Genomic DNA, 16203 nt, shown 5'->3' with positions numbered 1-16203 from the left:
GCTCGTAGAACAGCCAAAATGGCTGCCCATAAGATAGCTAGATTTGGTCTTACAATCTCTGATGTTCATACTTGGTCTGGAGCAGTTAATCATTTTGCCTTATCAGTGGGGTGATCGGTGATCATCAAAAACCGAAAAATTGAACCAAATCAAATTTTTGTTGGTTAACTGAAAAACTGATGAATAAACCAAACCATAACCATCCCTACTTATCAGGCTTCAGAAAATAAAAAATCTAAAAATTGATTAAAACCATCCATCAAAATGTTTCAAAATTTAAATGTGTTATGCAATGTTTGAAAAACCGAAACCTAAATTTTCAGGCCAACACTTCAACCATCCAGTTCAAATGAATCAGCCAGTGACAACTAAAAAATAATAATTGAAATAGAAATCCATCCAAAAAATAGCTATCTAAGTCAAACAAGACAATGGTTTGACCACTTGGGTCAGCAAGTTACTGGGTTTTGGACAAAGAACAGTTTGGGATAAAAGTAGAACTGGTCTCCTACCCGGTTTCCAAGCCAAATGGTACGATCATCCGGATCAAGGATGGTTCAGAAACCATGTGTTCACGTTCATATACACCTAAGCTATTTGGGAGCTTCTACGCATGACACACTCCCACTCAAATCCGGATAGTTCATCCCCAAACCCATAACCCCATGAAGGCCGAAGGCGGGATTCCATCCCAAATCCTCACTACAGATTAATGGCATTAAAATCTCTAAAATAGGCAAATAGGCATTAATTAGATCCGTTCATGGGCCAGGCCCATCAACCCAAGCCAGCCCATGAACAGGTCTACCTTTAAATCAAGGGTATTATGTAAGAAACCAGGATTTGGGATTGTTCAATTTTTTTTTATCAACGTTTGGATGGTTATTAAAGAGAATTAAATGACATTTTGACTTTTCAAATGTCACTTAACGGCTGTTTAACAGACTGATTAACAACAAATAATGAATTGTCACATTTTGAAAGTTTAGGTACTGCATTGTCACATTTTAAAGTTCGGGAACCACATTGTCACTCGAGCCAAAGGAATTTTCCCTTTATGTAATATACATCTGTTGGATAAAATAATAACTCAGAATCGACTCTTGAGACCGTGACTTCACACCTACATTTCTAGGCAAAAAAAGAACTCAAAGCTAGAGAAAGATGTTTTGCTGTTTTTTTTAATCCTTTCTTTTGTTTGGAAGTCGGTATCATCCAACCTAAATAATTATAAGCCCAGCTCTTCTTGTATTGCAAGTAACTTTTCAGTCAAACAGTTAAAGCACAAGTCAATCATATTCATCTGCATCCTACTGAAGATTTATTCAATCAAGACTCACTAGCTAAAGGCTGGATAGATGACAGCATTACATAAGATGCACTGTTTTTATGGTAAATCCTTGTGAGCTAAGATGACATAAATTCATGTTTTCCTCACAATTGAGCACAGTAAAAGAAAAAGAAATCACAGAGAAATCAGCTAACTTCAGCTCAAGAAAATATAAATACATGAACAATCATCACCATCTTCAACATCTGAAGCCAACTAGAAATCCAACTTATGGATGTATAATTCGGCAGTTGATTTACACGCAGTCTTCACACAAATATAACATTGTTTCTGAGGTTTGTGAGTATGAATTCAAAATGAGTGCATCTTAAGAGCACTGTTGATCTTCAAATCAAATGAATTTGAAGAGTAACAAATCAGAACTGCAATTAAGCAATAGGGCTGGAACATAAAGAAACCCTTCCAGAACCCAATTGCTCATAAATTAAGCCTATCAATTCCAAATCAACTTTGTTTATGATTAAAGCTGATTGGAACAATCAATGGTTAATTGTGCTTGACCCTATTAACTGTAGGGGCAGCCCCTCTGGTTCTTTTAACGTAGGAGGTATAGTCATTGTAGTGCATTGTGTAGATTGTGCTCTGATAGCGAGTAAGGCGGATTCGCTTACGGAGTGACTCATTGATGATGCCATTATAACCTGCTTTGCGCATCAATGAGTCAATTGTCTCCACTTTTGTCCAACCTACAACCAGAAGCACCCAGTCAATAAATAAACAAAAACTTAGAACTGAAAATTTTGATCAAACTATACACAGCCAAGATTTCCAAAATATTTATACCACAAGTTTCAAATATCTGGAAGGAAAACTAGAAAACAAACTGTATTAAGATTTTTTTGTTAGAAAATATTATTTAATATACACCGAATGGGTGAGTTAAAACAAAAATAACTTCTGATCAATTCTTTCAAGGATACCTGTATCATTCAATTAGTCCCCAAGTTAAAAAGGGCTTCCATTATTTATGCCGAGTTTGGAAAGAGTAAAAATGCGAATATGTACTGTGCAAATACATATAAAATTATGCAAAATATAAGGTTTTGCACTCTACATATTTGCATTTATACTCCTTCCAAACTAAGGTTCAAAGTATCGCTACGTATCGGTCGATACGTATCGTTCTGGGACCCTTCCGATATGCCCCTACAGTGGGTGTATCGGGGGTCTGACCGGTTCAGGGGATGGAGGGGTCCTAGACCGACTCCCCTGAACCAGTTTTGAAAAAAAAAAAAGTAAAAAAACAAGTATCGAAACGCCCGATACACCCCTACCGGCGTGTCGGGCGAATCGATATTTTGAACCGTGTTCCAAACTGAGCCTTAGGGACTAAGGAAAATTTTCATTTCCTACCATGAAGCATACTATGATTACGTTTCTTACCTTTAACTTCTACTGTTTGTATCATTTTTTGTTAAACTTAAGTTTAATTTCAAACCCTGCTTGAGATTTAATTAGACATAGATGTTGAACTTTTAGCTTTGGTAAATATGGGCAGATTTCATCTTTGACCAAAAAATGTACCACTAATTACATTCCCACCGTTAAAGCTTTAACTTATTCTTGTTTACATATTGAACTAATGGCAAAAGCTTGAGCCTGGGATACAGGACTGACAACCAGTTTGGGTGTTCATAACTTGCCATCTGTCCTAGATTTATTAGAATGATAATGACCATTCAATAAGTCCGACCTTGAATGCTAACTGGACTGAAGATCCAGCTAAATTTTTAATGTATGTTTTTCCAGAAAATGTTAGAATGGTAGAAAAATTACACTTGAACTCTTCAAATGCTCTGAAAATGATGAATGATTCAGATTATCAAAGCAATCTGATCATGCAGATTTTTGGTGTAGGCCCTCTCATAGGGCAGTGTTTTAAAAGCACAAGGGCCAATTTGCGCCTGAGGCGCAAGGCACAAGGTGAGGCGTGCACCTTTTTAAGCAAGGCCCCAAATTATAAAAAAAAGTTATAAATTTCAAAAAAAAATGCCAAAAAATTCAAAAAATATTAAACATAATGTTAATAAAAAATATAAACTTAAATTTTAAAATTAATTTTTTAAAAAACTATTATCCAAAATTAAAATACATAAACATAACATGTAAAGCGTATTCAAATGAAAATTTAAAAATAAAAACAAACATATAAAGCATTTTCAAGCATGTAAAACCCACAATCTCATTTTTTTCTTAATTGCATTGCTTCAAGTAGCTAATGATGTAAAAGATATTGCGTTCTTGATTCTATGAGTCGCATTTGTACCACGCCCCTCGAGGCAAGCCTGAACAAGTCTATGTTAGGGTCTGAAATTCTTATTTCTCACAAAAAATAATGATTTTATAACTTTTATTGCCTTTTAAGAAGATATTTTATTGCAATGAATGAATGAACAGCATTAGCAAATAGGGGTTCTCGGAGGGGGTCCGGGGGTAGAGCCCCCAGCCCAGCCGTTAGACTTTAAAAATAAAAAATAAAAGGCGCAAAATTTTAAAAAGGTGCACGCCTGGGCTGAGGCGCAAGGTGCATCAGGCGCACGTGCCTAGGACCTGGGTGAGGCGCATACCCCAAAATGCGCCTCGCTTGTACGCCTAGGCGCGCCTTTAAATCACTGCTCATAGGTGGAATTCATCCCGATGATTGGCCCTAGTCCACTTAACATCCACCAACTGTTAATTTATGATAGCTCCAGACAGAAACCAACAGGCCCATATCCCTAGATTGAAGCCAATTCTAAACTACATCATAATTTAGTTTTAAAACATCACTTAAAAAAATGACAAATGAATATTTATTGGAAAGGGACAAAGTTTTCCAAATAAAATATTCTAAGCTTTTCTTGCCATCCTATTACTTGTCCCACTCCAAGTCAAGCAATCAATCCAATTCAATTCAAGAAAGCCTTATTCAGGCAAAGTCAGGCAATCATACATGAGGGTTAATCTAGACAGAGAAACAAACAAGCAGCCAAAAGTAAATTTACCTTCATGAGCAGCCACCTCAGGCAAGTATGTTGCACTTCGCCTCACATTGTAGTCAGGATCAGTAAACTCAATAGTTAAACCATGTGTACCTATCTGCATTAAGCAAACATCCAATGACAGGAAGGGGAATATCAAAAACCTAGGCTACCGTAGAATTGATTGAAAAGTAACCAAGGAATATGAAATCAGTTCCAAAACGGATCCACATAGTTTTTGGAAGTTTTTTTTTTTTCCTTATATTGGTTTCATCATTCATGTCAAGAGAGAGGGTTGTTATTTACGAGTGCAAATATTTTCAGGTGGGATGGGGGAGTGTGAATGGCATGGCATGTACAAAGGATAGAGGGTTCAGAGCTGCTCAGATAGATGGTTTCAAAGGCACCTAAAATATGCAAGCAGGCACTATCTGCATGTTGGAGAAAACCCTTCCAGGCCTTTCAGGACATACAAATAAATACAAGAAATCAGATGGCTAAGATTATTGCTATTGGATGTACTTAGCCTAGGAGATCTGGCTGGTAACACCCAACATATTATAGTTCAAGTGTAAATTATAAAGCACAGTTATGATGTGACCCAATCCAAGAACTTTCATAATTGTAATGAAGATGAAAAAAAGACACTTACCTCCCAATCAAGATAGTTGAGAGCAGTTTCATAATTTGTCAGAATGGAAACTGTACATTCCAAGTAAGGTAATTCTTGAGGTTGTATGGGGGGAAACCGGCAATCCCTTAGAGCACTGCAAGACATTAAAAATAACCACCCATAAGCATATGCAAGACAGATAAGTTCTAACGCCAAAAAATTGGAAAAATAGAAAATTTAAATCAGTCCTTATGTTGCTTTTGAAAGGAAAATACTGCAAAGACTACAACGTCCTAATTCAAAGGCTAGAATGGAGACAAGGGAAAACTATTAAGGAAACAATAATTTGTTCTTAGCTACAAAATTTAATATAATAATGGGTTTTGATGGTAGGAAATAAGATTCTTTACTACTCTTACATAGAGGTGTAAACGGATCGAATTTAAATCGGATCAAGCAATATCCGAATTCAAATTTGATTAGAAAATTTGATATCTGAATTCGAATCCAATTAAATATTCGAATATTCGATTCAAATTCGATTAATTAATTATTTTAGGTAATTAATAAATATTTTATTTATATAAAGTATATAAATATATAAGTTATTCATATAATTTAATTATTATATAATATAAATTATATTAGACATTTAAATATTTTATATATTATATAAGAATTAAATAATTAGTCGAATTTGGATATTTATCGAATCAAATCGGGTCGTATCTGAATTCGAATTCAATTAGTTATTCAGTATGAACAGGATATCCAAATTCAACTGATTAGATATTCGAATTATCTGAATCCGATTCAATTATGTCGAATCTCGAATTCGAAATTGTATTTTCGAATACCGTTGACACCCCTAATCTTACAAGTCCATTTTGATTGTTAGTTCCATACATGCAGCTTACTCATTATATTTACATAAATTAGAAAGTAAAACTTGACCAAAACAAGTGATACCTAAAGAAATACTAGAAATCATAAGAATTTTTTTATTGGTGAAATTGTTAGAGAATATTTACAAGCATAATTTATGTTACTGTCAGCAGAAACAATTGAACGAAAACATTTCACTGATAATATTAAGAAATGGATGGATCATTTTATCACGCTTAGCATAGGCTTTACCAACATCAAATAAAAATGTTAGGAAATATATGGGCAAAAAGAAGGCCCATGGTAGAACACCATTGTGAGTAGGCACCAGGAATATGAATTGGGATCATGTAGAGGCCTGAACATGACAATGCTGTCTAGAAGGGAACTAAGAAAATCTACCTTGGTTTATCAAAATGATGGGTACAGTGTAGGAAATGGCAGCAGAGTTAAATGTGGAGAGATTTATGGTGTGGCTATCACCCTCTTATGGAATTCTCTTCCCTTCCCCCATTGTGGCCACTGAAAAAGGAACCCATGGTACCACGGTGCTTCAAAATAACTAACATAGAGATAGAGTGCAATCTGAGATTCAGGCAGTGATTTAAAAGGTGCACTTGAGGCGCACCTCTTTCAAAAGGCGCGTGCCTGGTGCGCCTAGACGTGTGCCTGATGCACCTTGCGCCTCAGCCCAGGCATGCGCCTTTTTAAAAGGCAATGAAAGTTGTTCATTCATTCATTGCAATAAAACATCTTCTTAAAAGGCAATGAAAGTTGTAAAATCATTATTTTTTTATGTGAGAAATAAGAATTTCAGACCCGTTTGGGCTTACCTCGAGGGGCGTGCTACAAAGGCGACTCATAGAATCAAGAATGCAATATGTTTTACATCACATTAACTACTTGAAGCAATGCAATTAAGGAAAAAAAGAGATTGTGGGTTTTATATGCTTGAAAATGCTTTATATGTTTGCTTTTATTTTAAAATTTCATTTGAATACACTTTACATGTTATGTTTATGTATTTTAATTTTAGATAATAGGTTTTTTGAATCATTTATTTTAAAACTTAAGTTTATATTTTTATTAACATTATGTTTAATATTTTTGCAATTTTTTTAATTTTTGGGCATTTTTTTGGAAATTTCTGACTTTTTTTTTTTTTAGCTTTTTTTTGTAATTTTGCGCCTTTCTTAAAAAGGCGTGTGCCTCGCCTTGCGCCTCTGGCGCAAATTGGCCCTTGCGCTTTTTTTGCACCTTGCGCTTTTAAAACACTGGATTCAGGCGAGATCTAAATAACTAGGAGGTCAAGCCCATTTAACTACAAGGCACATGTTACAAAATAACAAAACCAAGTCCAAATCAAGAGGATTATGTGGGGCTCATCTCTCTTCTTATCCAAACACTTGTTTGGATTGATATACCAAACTTTGGATGCTAAAGAACCATATGCAATGCCTTTATTCTCCTCCAAGATTGCATTTATGGTTTGCTGAGCTGCTTTGAGTTGATGTTATGGAAACAGTGGACCATTTGTTTCTTCCAATGTTTTAAAACACAGAGGCATGACATGAGGTGCTCCACTACCTGGAGGCATGACATATATTTCAGAACATAAGAGAAATAAGCCTCCCAAGCATAAGGAGGTGTAAGATTCCTAAAGAGAAGGAAGAAGAAGGGGACCTCATTTTGTTTTATTTTTTATTTCATTTTTACGAAAAACGTTTTATGTTAAGAAGAATGAAGATGCATAACACTAGCTGAAAGAGGGGTCATGTCAAGTGCACAATTACTAAATGAATCCTGGAGTAGGATGCCTGCATACCAGACCAGTAGTATAATGTTATGTTTCCTGCAAAGTAAACGTGACGGCCTAGTAGTATCCTATTATATTTCATATGAAGTGAATGTGATGGTCCTTCTTACTGGTTCAAGGATAATAGAATAGTTGCATCACCCTTCATATTAGTGCTCCATTTATGTAAAATAAGCTAGGAGACAAAAGTTCCATGGAAGTGACCTAAAAAATCCATGGAGATTGGCACATAATCTTAATAAGATCAGATGCAACCTGAACTCTTTCTCATCTTTCTTAAGGTGAACCCCAAGAGATCACAAACAGTGGCTGATGATCTGGCTAGGGGGGTATTGAAGAGTTTCTTGTATAGCAAGAACTCTGTGTCTTCTTATTTTTTCTGTTGGAGGATTATTGCAGATTGTATACAGTTTATATTCTCTCACCTTCATCTTCTTGCCTTGGTTTCAATAATGCATTTCAGTTACTTTCTTCAAAAAAGAAAAATGTAGCTCAATATAGAACTTGAAAAGTAGTTGTTATACATATAACATGATGGTGAAATAAATGTAAGAAGTACAACCATTCTTTTTATAAGAAAAGTACAATCATTTCTCATAACCTCAGACTTCAACCTGCATTCTCACGCTTGTCAGCCCAAGATTACCAAGTAGTGGCTAATAAAAAAATCAATGGAGTAGATGATATGTAAGAAGGGACAAAAGCAAAATGTTGCTTTACACTATGCTATCCACTACAGACAAAAAAAATTCCAATTAAACACAAAGTTTCTCATTTGAAGAGAACTGAAAGATCCTATGGTGCCTTTTCTTCCAAATATTCCAACAAATTAACTCAAGTAGAAGCACTCCTAAAATCCCATCAAGATTACATGCCACAGCTGAATAACATGACAAATCAAAGGAAAAAGAGCACAACTAGAATTGGAAAGGGGAAGAAAAGTGGAGGCAAAAAAAATTGCTGCCTCCTGTAAAAGTACTATGCTTTATAATATGAATTTAGCGTCACTAATGCTTGATGAAATTAAGTATTGATGTAATCTCAGTTATGTGCTGCAGGGACATTTTTGTCTTTTTAACCTTTTACTTTTTATGTAGTTGCCCTAACTTATAAATACAAATCCTGGGCACCGCAAGTTTATGTTTTTTGATCTAAATATTTCGCCTCTTTCTTCTCTCCTCTCTTCTTCTTTCTTCTTCCTTCTTCTCTTCTCCTCCTCTCATCTCTTGATTGAGATCTTTCTTCTTGCCGAAATCATGGTATCAGAGCTGGTTGGTGCTCTGTAATTATTTTTTTGGTTGATGACATCCTCTGTGTTCACTTGACCGAGAAAGAAGAAACGAAGTCAGCTCTGGACCTGAGAACTCAACGGCTGAATCCCCCTCTCCAGTTCTGGGCAGAAACTCAACGGAAGTGATTGCAGAAGATTGTTCTGGACCTGAGAACTCATCGGCTGGATCTCCCTCTCCTGTTCTGGGCGGAAATCAACTGAAGTGATTGCAGAAAATTCTTGATGACTGGTTGAGTCCTTCCAAGAGGTTGGCGGCTCCTTTTTTCTATTCTCTTTTATTATTCTTGGACTGGAAAATCCAGAAACCACCTGAACTGAACTTGGACAGGTTTTCTTTAAACCTTTTTTCTTTGGTTCTTGGTGCTGGTACCAAGAACAGGTTGAGGGTTGCCTTGACCGAATGGTATAAGGGAGGTTTAACCCTTTCTTTGTGGGTCGGATGATCTAGAAACCTGTGAACTTGTGGAATTAGTTGTAGGTCATGAGTGACTTGGTTTAGTTGACTGTTACAGCAACCGTATACTGATGCTTGTGGCTTATATTAGCCTTGGAGAAGTCTGCTACACCTGTGAAATTGTTCAGATGGCTAATACAGCAGCAGAGTACTGATGCTTGTGGCTTATATTAGCCTTGGAGAGGCCTGTTAGATCAGTGAGAGTGTGTTGCAGCAAGGGCTGTGATTGTGTTCCAACTGTCAGAAAACTTAAAGTAAGGGCTGTGTAGTCCATTTGTGTGTATTGACTGAAGTGAAGGGACTGTTGTGGTCTTAGTGAGGGTCAGTCATGAATGCTGAAGATTCAGCAACCTATGGAGCCTCTTTTAACCAAGGAGGAATGAACAACAGTATTGACTCCGTGACTTTCCAACGACCATTACTCCCTTAGATGGCAGAAATTATTTGACATGGTCAAGGAGAAGCAGCTGTACATCACAGCCCGGGGTAAAGTAGGGTATATCAATGGAAAAGTGAAGGAACCTAGGACTGGTACGGCTGAATATGATAAGTGGGACCAGGAAAACTGCATGATTATGTCATGGCTCTTGACTACTATGCTACCATCAGTGAAGCAGAACTTTATGTGGGCTGAAACAGCCAAGGAAATATGGGAACAAGCAAGGTCAACTTACTCCGAACAGAGGCACTACGCTAGAATCTTTCAATTGCAAGCCGAGTCTGCAACGTGTAAACAAGGGGAAAGAAGCTTATCCACCTATTATTCTGCCCTCACATCTATTTGGAAAGAGTTAGATTACTATCAGAACATTAACTGGGAGAGTGAAAAGGATGTCAAAGCCTACAAACAGTTAGTGTCACAGCAGCGGGTGTTTGCTTTTCTATTGGGACTTAATCCCACATATAACCCATTCGAGTTCAAATTTTGGGCAGCAAGGGTCTTCCCTCTGTCCAAGAGGTGTATGCGCTGGTTCAATCCGAGGAAAGTAGGAAATCTTCCAGAATCCTCCCAAGGGGGAGACCATTGCCTTAGCCACAAGAGGTAATATCAATTCAGCAAGAAAAGGAGATGGTCAGAAAAGGGTTGATGATAAGGATAAACTGTGGTGCTCTCATTGTCAGAAATCCCGACACACACGGGAGACATGTTGGGAATTGCATGGCAAGCCAAAGTGGGCACAAGACCTAAATAAAAAATCAGCACAAGAACAGAACAAGAAATCAAATCAGAAAAGGTTCACCTCGACTAACTTGGCCTCTCATGAGTTGTAGGGTGGAGGAACTACTATGAACTCTCAAGATTACCCCCTAGGCCCGATCTGAAGGAAAATATTCACTGCCTTTTGTGACCATTTGGAGCAATATGGTAGGGCCCTACACAAACTGATTCTGGACCCACTCCTTCAACCTCTTTTGCCTCTTCCTCATGTAACTTAGCTTATGCATTCCATGTGTCTATCGATACCTCTGAATCCCCATGGATTATTGATTTTGGTGCTTCCAATCACATGACGGGTAAGTCAACCATTTTCCAATCATACACCCTTCTTTCTGGCAAAGATAAAGTGAGGTTAGCTAATTGATCATTCTCCTCCATTGCTGGTCGAGGATTTATATCTTTCCCATTTGGCTTACCCCTTTCAGATGTTTTACATGTTCCAAAACTACCTATTAATTTACTATCTATTAGCAACATTACACACTCTTTAAACTGCTCAATAACCTTTTTTCCTCAATCTTGTGTCTTTCAGGATTTGGCCTTCGGGAGGACGAATGGTAAAGGGAACATGGTGAATGGCCTCTATGTGCTGGAGAATAGAGTTGGTCTTATGGCCTCAAAGTCTTTGAGTCAGTCAAATAAAAGTCAGGTTATTTTGTGGCACAATCGTTTGGGTCATCTGTCTTTTGAGTCCTTAAAGTATTTGTTTCCAGAATTGTTTAAGTATGTGTCTATTAATGATTTTCAGTGTCAAGTGTGTCAGCTAAGCAAGCATTGTAGAACTTCATTTTCTTTACGTAATAAAAAATCAAATGTTTCCTTTTCCATTGTGCATTTTGATGTTTGGGGACCTATAAATATTCCAACAGAGCATGGCTATAGATACTTCATATCTTTCATTGATGACTTCTCTCGATATACGTGAGTGTACCCTATGCACTCTCGAGACGAAGTTCTTAAACTTGTGAAAGCCTTCCAACATATGGTATACACACAATATCAGACGGAGATTCGAACTTTCTAATCAGACAATGCCAAAGAGCACTTTCATGGTGACCTTACAAAATTTTTTGAAACTTGTGGCTCTATTCATCTTAGTTCTTGTGCTCGAACCCCTCAACAGAATGGGGTTGCAGAGAGAAAGAATCGTCATCTTATAGGTTGCTCGAGGGTTGTTGATACACATGAATGTTCCAAAAAGGCTCTAGGTGGATGATGTTATGACTGTAGCTTATCTTATCAATCGGATGCCATCTCGTCTCTTGGAATACAAGTCCCCTCATCAGCTTATTTTCCCTACAGCTCCATTGTTTCCTATCCCATTGCATGTCTTTGGGTGTAAGTGTTTTGTCCATGATCTATCACCTACCCGTGGTAAGTTAGATCCCAAAGCCATTGTTTGTGTATTCCCTGGCTATTCCCTTTCCTAAAAAGGTTATCGTTGCTTTGACCCTATTTCCAAAAAGTACTTTGTATCTATGGATGTTTCTTTCTTTGAAGATGTGTCTTTCTTTCTTGCTTCTCCTCAGAGGGAGAGTCCAAGCGAGGAGAAACAGAGACAAGTTTTGTTGCCTTCTCCTCCTGACCCCCCTCCATTTCGGGTCTTTCGTAGATAGCGGTACAAAAGTCAAGGCCGTGATCAATGAAGTTCAATAGACACAAAGTATCCTAAAGCTGTGCAACCTGTGCCATCGAACTCGCAAGGGTTAAATCAATTATCACATCCAGGTACCATTGTTCCAGTTGACATCCCTGAGCCCATTGATATTGATACTTCTAATTGTGATCTAGATCTTCCTATTGCTAAGAGGAAAGGTGTCAGATCATGGACCACACACCACCCGATGGCCCTTTCCTTATCCTATGATCATGTTTCACCCTCTTTCCGTGCTTTTCTCTCTGCTATTGACAGTGTTTCCCTTCCTAAGAGTGTTGCAAAAGATTTACTTACTCCTGAATGGATAGATGCAATGAAGGAGGAGATCAATGCCCTTCACAAAAATGGCACGTGGGATCTGGTAGATCTTCCTGAAGGAAAGGAACCTGTGGGGTGCAAATGGGTATTCTCTGTGAAACATAAGGCAGATGGCACAGTGGAGAGATACAAGGCTCGACTAGTTGCAAAAGGTTTTTCACAGGTGTATGGAGTTGATTATGCAAAAACCTTTGCACCTGTAGCAAATCTAGATTGGGAACTTCATCAGTTGGACATTAAAAATGCTTTTTTGAATGGTAACTTAGAAGAAGAAGTGTATATGATCCAACCTCCAGGTTTTCGTGCTAAAGGAGATGAGCAGAAAGTATGTAGATTGAAGAAATCTTTGTATGGTTTAAAACAGTCTCCAAGGACCTGGTTCGGTAGGTTCCACAATGCAGTTCAACAGATGGGTCACAAACTCTTTATGAAGAGAGAGCAAGGAAGAATGGCTGCTTTAATTGTGTATGTTGATGACATTATTATCACCAGTGATTGGAACTCAGAGATACAAAGATTGAAAAGATTCTTGGCCACCCGATTTGAAGTGAAGGATTTGGGGCCTTTACGCTATTTCCTTGGAATTGAAGTGGCCTGCTCTAATCAGGGTATCTTCATCTCCCAAAGGAAATATGTTCTTGATCTCCTAAAAGATACAAGGAAGCTTGGAGCAAAGCCTGCTGACACTCCTATAGATGTAAACCACAGGCTCGGGGATTGCAGTGATGAGCCCATAGCAGATATGAAGCAGTATCAAAGATTGGTGGGCAAACTTCTCTACCTATCTATGACAAGACTTGACATTGCGTATACAGTGGGAGTCCTTAGTCGGTTTATGCATGCTCCCAAGGCCACACACTTGGAGGCAGCACACAGAGTTCTTTGATATTTGAAGAAATTCCGTGGGATAGGATTCCTATTTGGAAAACATGGGCATATGAGAGTTGAGGTTTACACTAATGCAGATTGGGCTAGTTCTATGGATGATAGAAAATCTACTAGTGGCTATTGTGCTTTTGTTGGGGGAAACTTGGTTACTTGGAGGAGTAAGAAACAAAGTGTGGTGGCCAGATCAAGTGCAAAAACTAAATATAGAGCCATGTCTCATGGTGTGGCAGAACTTCTATGGATAAAGAATTTCTTGGGTGAATTGGGCTTTCCTCTCAGTGATCCTATGCCATTATACTGTGACAATAAGGTTGCTATTAACATTTCAACCAACCCTGCTCTCCATGATAGAACTAAACATATAGAGGTTGACAAAGACTTCATCAGGGAAAAATTGGAAAAAGGAGAAGTTTGCACTCCCTACATTAGCTCTAAGGAATAACTGGTAGACATCCTTACTAAAGGATTAAATTCCATGCGGCACTATAATCTTTGTGACAAGTTAGGGATGATTTATATCTATGCCCCAACTTGAGGGGGAGTGATGTAAACTCAGTTATGTGTCATAGGGGCATTTTTGTCTTTTTAATCTTTTATTTTTTATGTAGTCACCCTAACTTATAAATACAAATCCTGGGCACTGCCAATTTATGTTTTTTGGTCTAAATATTTCACCTCTTTCTTCTCTCCTCTCTTCTTCTTCCTTCTTCTTCTCTTCTCCTCCACTCATCTCTTGATGGAGATCTTTCTTCTTGCCGAAATCAAGTATTGTACTTCAATGTAATGTAATTGTTTTACAATACCTGGTTAAAGCATAGTCCCTGAACCCATTAATCAAACAACGAGCTTCCAGAGTACCAATGCATCCCCGCAGACGAGGCTCCCCACCATTCACTAATTTCTTCCAGGTGACAAACAGTGGGCTGAAAAAGAGAAGTTCCAGTTCTCAGATGTGAAAAACAGACACAGACTAAGTTATAGCATCCAATGCAAACATTATCCAAGTATGCACATAAACAATGTAGTATAAGGAAGATTTTATTTTCTACAATATTAAAATGCCTTTTCCCATGAGATCACATAAAACGGCTCATGAAAGACAACGAAGCATTAAGTACACAACATGCATTGGCTCCAAAATGAAAGCTGCTTAAAGAAGAAATAACAATATAGATGAATCGATCATAAATATCATGAAATTCAAAACCTATCCAATTTTCAAATGGATCAACTGGCTCAAAAAAATGGCTGATTTTGCTTCCAGATGCCTTAATGCAGAGTTTTTTTTTTCTCTTTTTTCTCTTTTTTATTTGTTTTGACACAAAACCAATCTCAGTATAACTATACAGTATAACAATGGACCATCAAAGATGTAATTTGTGAAGGAGCATGCGTTGAAATAATGGGCGAAAAAACTAAAAACGGATAAGAAGCCACTATGAAGATAAAATACATGGAAAAGAAAATCAAACCCAAGGAGAATGAGATAAAAAAAAAATCATTGGAAAATCTGTAAAGGGAATGAGTTTTAGAGCAAACAAAAAAACCAATCTTTTTACAACAGAATTTCTTCATTCCTCGTGTATGTGGGGTAGAGGATTCAAACTCCAAAGTCAAGAGTAATCAAGAGTACCCAATAAATATAAATATATGGATTAATAAAAAAGCATAAAATCCTTCAAATTACGAAACCGAACAACGAAGATATATTCACCAGTAATAATTAATCTAAAATTAGATGGAACAAAAAGATCGGAACGTCAAAATATTTACTGTTTCTCGGCATCAAAAGCGGGTGGAGGCGCCTCTTCACTATTGTAATGAGCTACAAGCGTGTCAAAACAGTGAACCACCATCTCCTGATTTGCAGAAACCATTTTCGGTACAGAAGAAAATCCAAAAAAAAAAAAAGAAGGTAAAGAGTCCGTTTAGAAATCTGGAAGAGGATTTCTGGATGGTCGCGAGAGAGTCAATAATTCTGACTTCAATCTTTTAAGAACCTTATCGAATGAGAAAATGAAGAAGAATCTTTTTCTTTTTCTGAAGCTCTGTCGTGCCTGAACGAAAGAGAAATTTGGAGAGAATGAAGCTAAATAAGTTTTTCCTCTCTCTCTCTCTCCCACTCTACGGCTTCTTTGAAATTAAATATTTTGTAGAGTTCCTAAATTGCCCCCACCCTCGTAGGGAAACAATAAACATCGTAGTTCGCAGCGTCCCGGTTCAGTCAAAGATTCTCGTGGTGGATGAAATGACTAAATTAGCCCCAAAAAGCTGCAAATGGTCCTATTCATCCTAGGACACCGACAAAATCCGGTGCCACCACTAAAGCACGTGTCCTCGGTGCCACCGACAAAATCCGGGGCTAGAGTACCGACGCAACAACCGGTGTTTAGAATTCGGTGCCCAATTTCAAGTTCGTGTTTGGATCAAGGCGGGACTGGAATTGCCAATTCCGTTGATTTTAAATGATTAATTTATTAATTATTAAATCCTGTAAACTTCGACCATTTCGGAATTTCGGTGTTCTTTTAGCCGATAAGGGCAATTTTTTGCCCTAATATCAAAAGGCAATTTTTCTTTTTACCCCTAATATCAATAAAAATAATAATTTTCGTATAATGTTTGAAAGGATAACTTTTTTTTTTTTGAAAAATCTATATACTACTATAAAAAGTAGAATAGGGTCTAAGATTTTTAGAATTTTTTAGACTAAAATACCCCTTTTTGAAATAGGGCCCCTATCTATTATGA

At 37.4% G+C, this 16203-nt stretch overlaps 1 protein-coding gene across 1 annotated transcript; it reads right to left on the bottom strand.

Annotated features, from left to right (window-relative positions):
• Positions 1-1537: 1537 nt before the first annotated feature.
• Positions 1538-15615, bottom strand: LOC148871241 (uncharacterized protein At2g38710-like). Its single transcript, XM_088972450.1, has 5 exons — positions 15226-15615; positions 14256-14375; positions 4964-5078; positions 4336-4429; positions 1538-2037 (listed from the first exon to the last, which is right to left on the bottom strand). The coding sequence occupies exons 1-5, from the start codon at positions 15327-15329 to the stop codon at positions 1838-1840; spliced, it is 633 nt and encodes a 210-aa protein (XP_088828576.1). The 5' UTR covers positions 15330-15615; the 3' UTR covers positions 1538-1837.
• Positions 15616-16203: the final 588 nt, after the last annotated feature.

The sequence above is a fragment of the Nelumbo lutea genome, chromosome 2, assembly GCF_056320005.1.
Source record: "Nelumbo lutea isolate HS-2025 chromosome 2, American lotus-T2T, whole genome shotgun sequence".
In the NCBI taxonomy this organism is placed as follows: Eukaryota; Viridiplantae; Streptophyta; class Magnoliopsida; order Proteales; family Nelumbonaceae; genus Nelumbo; species Nelumbo lutea.
This window is presented reverse-complemented; position numbering and strand designations above follow the sequence as displayed.